The 9359-nt window shown below is 53.3% G+C and overlaps 1 protein-coding gene across 3 annotated transcripts in view; it reads right to left on the bottom strand.

Annotated features, from left to right (window-relative positions):
* Positions 1 to 9359, bottom strand: part of ABCB9 (ATP-binding cassette, sub-family B (MDR/TAP), member 9) — a 45168-nt gene extending 35809 nt beyond the window's left edge. For all 3 annotated transcript variants that reach the window (XM_011964523.1, XM_011964524.1, XM_011964522.1), the window contains exons 1-2: positions 9339 to 9359; positions 2502 to 3189 (exon numbers count right to left, since the gene is read on the bottom strand). In XM_011964523.1, coding sequence (XP_011819913.1) covers positions 2502 to 3102 — 601 coding nt within the window. In that variant the 5' untranslated portion in view covers positions 3103 to 3189; positions 9339 to 9359. The remainder of the gene's footprint in view (positions 1 to 2501; positions 3190 to 9338) is intronic.

Genomic DNA, 9359 nt, shown 5'->3' on the forward strand with positions numbered 1-9359 from the left:
AAGGGATCCTCCCACCTCAGCCTCCTGAGTAGCTGGGACTATAGGCAAGTACCACCATGCCCAGCTAATTAAAAAAAAATTTTTTTTAGAGTCAGGGTCCTGCTATGTTGCCCAGAGTGGTCTCAAACTCCTGGGCTCAAGTGATGCTGTAGCCTTGGCCTCCCAAAGTGCTGGGATTAGACATGAGCCACTGCACCCAGCTCTCCTGTTTTTTTCAGCATCTAAAACATCAGCAAATAAGGACTCTAACAATCCTCGTTGCACAGAGGAAGGAAGTGAGGCTCAGAAAGGCTGGAGAACTTGCGCAGGGCCATGCAGCTGGGTAGGGAGCAGGACAGGGATTTGTGCCCAGGCCTCGCTGCCCCCAGAACCTGTGGAGCTCCAACCCTGCAGTGCCACCTTCCCACCTGTGTTGCTGAGTGGTGCCTTCAAACTGTTTGGACCAGACTCACAGGCACAAATACATTTCACATCACAAACCAGGCCACACTTGCACGTAGGCACACAACTAAAATATTAATAACAGTGTCACAAATCAACGCTGCATCTTTCCACAAGCAACACACTCTGATGTTTGCTTTTTTTTTTTTTTGTGATCTGCCCGCCTTGACCTCCCAAAGTGCTAGGATTACAGGCATGAGCCACCACGCCTGCCCACTCCGATGTTTTCTAGTCTATTCTCTGATGATCCCAGCTCCAGGAATTTATTCTACAGATCCATCCACATTCATATGAAATGTGTATGAACAGAATTATTCACATGCAGGCCGGGCGCAGTGGCTCATGCCTGTAATCCTAGTATTTTGGGAGGCCAAGGCAGGTGGATCGCTTGAACTCAGGAGTTCGAGACCAGTCTGGCCAACACGGAGAAACCATGTCTCTACTAAAAATATAAAAATTAGCCAGTTGTGGTGGCAGGCGCCTGTAATCCCAGCTACTTGGGAGGCTGAGGCAAGAGAATCGCTTGAACCCGGGAGATGGAGGTTGTGGTGAGCCAAGATGGCACCACTGCGTTCCAGTCTGGGTGACAGAGTAAGACTCTGTCTCAAAAAAAAAAATTATTCATGTTCAGAGGAAAAGGCTCAAAATAACCCAAGAGTCAAATGATGGGAGACCAACTAAATAATCCATGGTATATAAAATGGAATATTATGCAGCCAAATAAAACAATGAGGTACTGGTTGGGAAAATTCCAGAACACATTGTTAAGTGAAAAGAGCAAAACACAAAACAATGTGGGTGAGAGGTGGGGGAGTGACGCATGCTCTTTTGATGTGCTTGTAGCTGCATAAGGAAAAGCTGGGAACATGCACAAGAACTGATTAAGAAAGAGTGTTTTCCTGGCCACCTGGGAGTTTCTGGATCCTTTTCCTGCAGTTAGCCCTAGGCAGGATGATCAGGGTAGAATTAGAAGTGAAACACAGTCAGGCATTGTGGCTTGTGCCTGTAATCCCAGTGCTTTGAGAGGCCAAGGTGGGAGGATCACTTGAGCCCAGGAATTCGAGATCAGCCTGGACAACATAGTGAGATCCTATCTCTACAAGTTTTTTTTTTAATTAGCTGGGTATGGTGCACACGCCTGTAGTCCCAGCTATTCTGGAGACGGAGGTGGGGGTATTACTTGAGCCTGGGAGGTTGAAACTGCCATAAGCTGTGATCATGCCACTGCACTACAGCCTGGGCAACAGAGTGAGACCCTGTCTAAAAAGAAAAAAACAGGTAGGTGTGGAACTCATAGTTTCCTTTTTCTTCTCTTGTCTTTTACTTTTTCCTTTTATAAATTGAGATGGGGTCTTGTCATGTTGCCCAGGCTGGTCTTGAACTCCTGGGCTCAGGCAATCTTCCCACCTTGGCCTCCCAAAGTGCTGGGATTACAGGCGTGAGCCACCGTGCCTGGCCTATTTTTTCATTTTAAATTACATAAAATAGAAATGGGGCAGGCACTGTGGCTCACACCTATAATCCCAGCACTTTGGGAGGCCAAGGCCAGAGGATCACCTGAGGTCAGAAGTTCGAGATCAGCATGGCCAACATGGCAAAACCCCGCCTCTACTAAAAATACAAAAATTAGCTGGGCGTGGTGGCACGTGCCTGTAGTCCCAGCTACTCGGGAGGCTGAGGCAGGAGAATCACTTGAAGCTGGGAGGCAGAGGTTGCAGTGACCTGAGACTGTGCCACTGCACTCCAGTCTGGGCAACAGAGCAAGACTACGTTTCGAAAAAATTAATTAAATAAATAAATAAAATAAAATAAAATAAAATAGAAATGGGTTCTTGCTATGTTGCCCAGGCTGGTCTTGAACTCCTGGGCTCAAGTGATCTTCCCACCTCAGCCTCCCAAAGTGCTAGGATTATCAATATGAGCCACCATGCCTGGCCTGTTTTCCTTTTCGAATCAGTTTGATGTCTGAACCATGTAAGTAAAATCTTTAAAATCTAAGGCAGTCATATTCACCTAATTTGATTTTCTGGTGGCCACGTGTCCCCGAGGTCCTTACTTACCCAGAGCTGCCACGATGAGGAAGAAAGAGGCGGCCACGAGGAAGGCCACATCGGGCTTAGTGTAGGAGAGCAGCTTCTGCAGCGTGGCCCCAGACGCCTGCTCGGGCGGTGGCAGGCCACTCCCAGGGAAGCCCTCGGCCTCAGTGGCCGCCCCTGGCTCCAGGGCCTGGGTGCTTGGTCGCACGGTGGACAGCAGCCACCAGAGCAGGAAGGATGCGCCAAGTGAAATGTACGTCCACACGAACAGGGCCCAGAACCAGGGGTCCCGGATGGGCCTGCGCACCTCTGAGAAGAGCAGCAGCTTCACCATGGCGTAGATGCCCACGAAGAGGCACACGAGGGTGATGACCAGCCACGAGGCCCGCAGCCGCCGGGGCCCCAGCGCACTGTTCTTGGCCACACCAATGGTGGCCCCCAGCAGCAGGCAGCTGCGGTACAGGCAGGCTGCCCAGAGGTCCAGCACCGAGTCAAAGATGTTGAAGTGGCGGATGTCCTCCAGAAGGCTGCGGTCCAGGTGACTGAAGACATAGATGGCCGTGGTCACGCAGATGTCCACACTCATGAAGGCCAAAGTCACCACCACCGCCTTCCACAGCCGCATCCTGCTGGCTGAAGGTGGGCGGGTGCTGAGGGCCAGGTTGTAGCTCACGGGGGCAAGGCCATCATCGTCCACAGGGCGAGGCCAGGCCTGTAGGGACAACAGCAAACATCAGCACAAGGGGTTCGGGTTTGCCACTCGCTGGCTGTGTGACCTTGAGAAAGTCACTTGACATCTCTGAGCCTTCGTTTTCTCACCTGTAAAATGGCAATATCAACTTCCTGGGGTACTACGAAGATTCCACTCATTCAAGGGATACTTATTAAGTGCCCACTGTGGCCAGGCGCTGTTCTTTGTTTTTTGTGTCATGAACAAAAGTAACAAAGATCCCTGCTCTCCTGGAGATGACATACTCATGCAGGAGACAGATAATAAGGAAATGGGTCAGGCGAGGTGGCTCACGCCTGTAATCCCAGCACTTTGGGAGGCTGAGGTAGGTGGATCACCTGAGGTCAGGAGTTTAAGAACAGACTGGGATGTGTGTATTGTGAGGCCAAGGTTGGAGGATCCCTTGAGGCTAGGAGTTGGAGAGCAGCCTGGGCAACAGGGTGAGACCCTGTCTTATAAATAAATAAATAAATAAGTGTGGTAGCATGCTCCTATAGTCCAAGCTACTTGGGAGGCCAAGACGGGGGGATCGCTTCAGCCTGGGAGTTCGAGGCTCTGGCTCCAGGGCCTGGGTACCTGGCCACATGGTGGACAGCAGCCACCAGAGCAGGAAGCTACAGTGAGCTATGATCATGCCACTGCACTCCAGCCTTGGTGACAGCAAGATCCTATCTCAAAAAAAAAAAAAAAAAAAAAAAAAAAAATTTTTTTTTTTTTTTGAGACGGAGTTTCGCTCTTTTTGCCCAGGCTGGAGTGCAATGGCGTGATCTCCTCAGCTCACTGCAGCTTCCACCTCCCAGGTTCAAGCGATTCTCCTGCCTCAGCCTCCCGAGTAGCTGGGATTACAGGCATGCGCCACCATGCCTGGCTAATTTTGTATTTTTAGTAGAGATGGGGTTTCTTCACGTTGGTCAGGCTGGTCTTGAACTCCTGACCTCAGGTGATCCCACCCGCCTTGGCCTCCCAAAGTGCTGGGATTACAGGTGTGAGCCACCGCGCCTGGCCTAAAAATTTTTTTTAGTTAAAAAAAAAGAGATAAGGGTTATGGCAGAAAAAAGAGGGGGGTGAACAGGATAGGGGTGAGGGAAGAGAGAGATCAATTTTATTTTATTTATTTATTTTTTTGAGACAGAGTCTTGCTCTGTCATCCAGGCTGGAGTACAGTGGTGTGATCTACAGGTACCCCACCACCATGCCCAGCTAACTTTTGTATTTTTTTAGGGGTTTCACCATGTTGGCCAGGCTGTTCTTAAACACCTGACCTCAAGTGATCCGCCTGCCTCGGTATCCCAAAGTGCTGGGAACACAGGCGTGAGCCACTGCGCCGGGCCAAAGATCAGTTTTAAATAGGGGGCCAGAGAAGACCTTGTTGGGTAGGTAACACTTGAGCAAGACTTGAAAGAGGTACAGAAGTCTGCCAAGTGGCTGTCTGGGGAAAAGCACTTGGCACAGGTGAAACAGTGCCAGAGCCCCGAGGCAGGAGTAGCCCTTGGGAAGGCAGCAAGGCCCCATGAGGTCAGAGAGGGTGGGGAGCATCTGGAGCATTTTGCATCGATAATGAGAACGAAGCTGAGATAAGCAGAGTTTAATAAACAGCCTCTGTCTTTACTACCACTACTAATTTCTCTGAACCTGTTTCCTCATTCGCAAAATGTGAGTGTGAGGTTCAAGGTGTCAGTTCTGGGCAGAGTACCTGGTGCATAATTGCTGCTGATTGTAATCAACCATACACAGTGTGTGCTTAATAAATATCTGTCCACTTTTCTCCTCTCCACATCAGGCCTTCTATCGCTGCAATCCCAAATGAACTGTTTTGGTCTAAGAAAGAACTTCACAGCTGTGGGGGGGGGGCTTGCAGGCCGCACAGCAATCCAGAAACCTTGGCATCTGTTTGGAAGTTTCCAGAACCTTTTCCTCCTGCCCAGGTTGGCCCTCGTGCCCAGCCCTAGGCCCCTTTGGTTTTCTGAATCTTGATGTCTGCTTTATCCAAGGCATCTCCTGGCACTGGGTCCCTCAGGACTCTCCCAGAGCTGCAGGGACACCTGGGAAGTGGGCCTAGAGGCCTGAGTTTGTGAGTGGGGCTTGTCCAGGGTAGGGTTAGGACCGGGCTGGGGGGTGTCCCTGGGTGCTACCTCCTGTCTCAGGTCCAGTCCTTCCTCCCCTGGGCCTTTTGTTTTCCCATCTGCAAAATGGGCTGAGCTCTAGATCCCCCAAGAGGAGGGGCGAGGGGCTGGGAGAAAGCGGGGATGACTGTGTCATGGCTGGGAAGGGGCCATCCTGAGAGAGATCCTTTCCCCAAAGCTCTGGCGCCCAGATACACAAACTGCTCACACTATGCCATGATTGGAACCTCACACAATCCCACGAGGTCAGGGTTTCCATAGTCCCACTTACAGTTGAGGAAACTGAGGCACAGAGAGACAAAATCATCTGATCCAGACATTCAGCCAACAAGGGCCCAAGCCAGGACTTGAAGCAGTGAGTGCAGGATCCCAGCATCTGCCTCTCCACCTGTCCACTGCATGCCTGGCACACAGCAAGTGTCTAATAACTACAAGCAGACAGGGATGTAACACTGCACTTCCTGTGAGCCCTGCCCTGCGCCATGTGCTTCAAATTCAGGTGGCTCCACCTATTTAATCCTCACAGCGACTTTGTGAGATGTGCACTCTCATCACTTAACAGATGGAGAAACTGAGGACCAGAGAAGTGAAGATTGCCCAAGATTACACAGCTTCTGAATAGCAGAGCTGGGATGTGGACTCACAGGTGTCCGAGTCTAGAATCTGTGTTCTTCACCCCTAAACTAAGATAACATTCATATAGAAAATCCTACCAGGGGCCAGGCACGGTGGCTCACACCTCTTGGGAGGCCGAGATGGGCAGATTGCTTGAGCTCACGAGTTCGACTCCAGCCTGGGTAACGTGGCAAAATCCCGTTTCTACTAAAAATACAAAAATTAGCTGAGCATGGTGGCGCATGCCTGTAATCCCAGCAACTCAGGAGGCTGAGGCAGAAGAATCGCTTGAAACAGGGAGGTGGAGGTTGCAGTGAGCCGAGATCGCGCCACTGCACTCCAGCCTGGGTGACAGAGCGAAAGAAAATGCTACTGGGAAGTGTTCATCTAAGGAAAAGGGTTCCCAGCAGAGGGCTGGGCTGTGTGGCAGAGGTGATAAGACTGCTGAGGCTAATTGCTGGCAATGACAGCAGCTGGTGTGAGCTGACACTGGCTCTAGGCACTTACATGCATCAGCACTCACCACAACTCTATGAAGTAGGTCCTATCATTATCCCCATTTTACAGTTAGGAAAACTGAGGAACAGAGAGAGAGGTTAAGTGACCTGCCCTGGGTCACACAAGCTAGGAAGTGACCAAGCTGGGATGTGAACCCTGGCCATTGAGTTCCAAAATCTGTACTCTCAACTCCAGAGCTCCAATCCTTCAAAACAGCCTCTCCAGGAGGTAGGCACAACCCCTACTGATTCTGAGAAGGGGTCTGAGATGCAGAGGGGGAATGGAGTGGGGGGATATAACGACCCCCAAGCCTGGGCCCTGCTTTCACCCCTGCACGTCCAGGCACACTGAAGCCCATCACAGAGATGACAGTTGCTTAGTCAGCAGCTGCCCCTCCAAAGATGGTCAGGGCCGAGCAGGGTCAAGGGCTGGGGGAAGTGGTAGGATGGTTGGACACCCCCAGCCCAGGTCCTCGCTCCCTCCCCAGCCCTGCCTGTGCTGCCCACGCAGGCTCTTGTCTGCTGCAATGCAGAGGCCATGGGGAGCGAGCGAGTGGGTGAGCTCCAGTCGGAGCCCAGGGAGGGAAGCTCCTGGCCCGGTGCCATTCCAGGCCTCCCAGCCAAGCCACTGCCGTCTGCACCAGGTGCTGCCAGCCGCCTCAGCTGCTGCTTTCCTCGTGGTGGGCACATGGGGTCCCTCAGTCCCCAGAAAGGGGCTGGGGCTCAGAAGTGGAAAAGGAGGCAGATCCACAAGAGACTCAAAAGCTGGACAGCAGCCCAGGGGCTTGGCTGACTCTCCCAACTTGACTCCCAGCCTCTGGGGGAGTTCCTTCCCCATCCCCTGACAGCCCAGGGTACCAGTCATGCCCCCCACCTCCAGGAGCCTATTTATCTTCATCAGAGTAAACAAAATTTCAAACACCCATATCACAGACCACCAAAGCCACATTTTGCAGATGGGGAAACTGAGGGAGGGGGTGAGGCTTGTCTCAGGTCATCCAGCAGGCTGGGGCAGAGCAGTGCTAGCACCTGAGTCCCTGCCCCCAAGCACTAGTCCTTCTACCACAGGCTCCCAGCAGAGTGGAATCCAGCCCCGGGTCGGGTTACAGTCCTCGGTGGGGACAGTTACTCCGTTATTTTTGAAGCTACTGGGCAGAAGTGTGACCACCAGCCAAGGCTGCTTAGAGGCCCGTCCCCGCTCTCCATCTGCCTGGCTCAGAGGATGCGCTGGGCTTGGCCAGGTGGAGCTAGAGGGCAAATTGTGAGCACATGGGTGAACTGCTTGGCCCGAGGGACAAGGACAAGGACAAGGTGGTGGCCAGAACAGGCCCCGCCTAGAACGGGACAAGGCCCAGGAAGACACGGGTGGCTCGCCCTGACTCCGCGCACTAAAGAATGGCACAGGATAAGCAAGTGGCCCTGTCCCCACCAGGGGTCTTGTCAAAGGCTTTTCTTCCCAGGATAGGAGATGTTGGTTGGGGTATCTCTAGGCGTCAGCTGCAGAGAAGGCCAGAAGACGATAGATAGCAGTTATTATGACACTGCAACAGAGACCCTTTGCAGAGAAGGCCAAGAGACAATAGATACAAGTTATTATGACGCTGCAACAGAGACCCTTCACCGGGCCCTACTATGTGCCTGGCACCTCCCAACGCAGCCAGGCCTCCCCACTTCCCTGGGAGGACCCTGTGGTCATCAGCTTCGTTTTACAGCTAGGGAGAAAGAAGAGGTTAAGTGACATGCAGAAAAAGGACGAAGGCAGGATGGAGACCCGCATCCAGGTTCTCCAGGGTCTCCAGGATAGAGACTCGGGGGAGGGCCTGCCCAGGCTATTCAGGGACTGCAAGAAAAGGGGCCAAAGAACTTGGGTGGCCCAGTGGCCTCAGTTCACCCCTGACATGGTGAGCTTTTCACCCCGGCATGGGCCCAGACCTGGACAAGCCCATTCCATTCGCTGCGCAGCAAAGCACTGGCTGACGGAGGCCCGCTGGGTGTGAGGGCGTGACTGTGGGGGTCTCTGGCTCTGGGGTAGGACCGGGCTGGGTCTGCATGGGTCCATCCTGATTTCATCCCTGCTGAACCTCCCGCAGCCCACGTGGGGCCCAGCCTCACTCTGGGACTTGAGAAGCTATCTCAGGTGCTCTCAGCTCTAGGGGAGGCAAAGAGAGGTGCCAGGTGCCCTCCCTCCAAGCCTTCTCTTGTCACCTGGCCCTGCCCCATTCGGAAAAGGGGAATGGAAGCCACTCCATCTCCAGCGGGTAGGGCAGAGGCGGGGATCCTGTCAGCCCAGCTTAAAGCTGTCTCAGTTAATGTCAGGCCGGGGGAGGAGGCTTTTTTTTTTTTTTTTTTTTTTTACAGAGGCCCAGAAATAAAGGAGGCTCCCCTGGGAACCTGCAGGCCTCACTGCCAGGGTGGATGGTGGGGAGCAGCGGCAGCCCATTGGCCTGCTGGGGAGACTGAGGAAAGGGCTTTGCCCAGGTCAGCAGGCACAGGCCAGATCCCCAGGCTTCTGCCAAAGCCTTGGTGCTCAGGATTCCTGGGAAGCCCGACACGGACAGTAGGAGCCCTCAGAAGACCCGCCAGCCCCGTCCTGGGGGAACAACAGCCATCCCAGGATCCTCCTACACCTCCCATATTTTCCAAGAGGCAGCGGCGCCTGGGGGGTTAAAAAAAATGGCAACATTCGCCCTGCGGGCGCGTAAAGGATGCTGCAGGGATGGGGGCTGGGAGCTGCGGCTGCGGGCGCCGGGAGGGCTCCAGGGAGACTCCCACCTTCAACGGAGATGCCTACTCCCACCGAGGCAGGGGTGCCCAGACGCCCCCCAACCCGTGCCTGGCCTGGCACCCTGGCCTGGAAAGGTCCCAAAACCAGGGGTCCAGGGTATCTTGCCCTTACCTGTTACCTGGCACCAGGTGA

This window comes from Mandrillus leucophaeus, unplaced genomic scaffold (assembly GCF_000951045.1).
Source record: "Mandrillus leucophaeus isolate KB7577 unplaced genomic scaffold, Mleu.le_1.0 Scaffold7, whole genome shotgun sequence".
NCBI lineage: Eukaryota > Metazoa > Chordata > Mammalia > Primates > Cercopithecidae > Mandrillus > Mandrillus leucophaeus.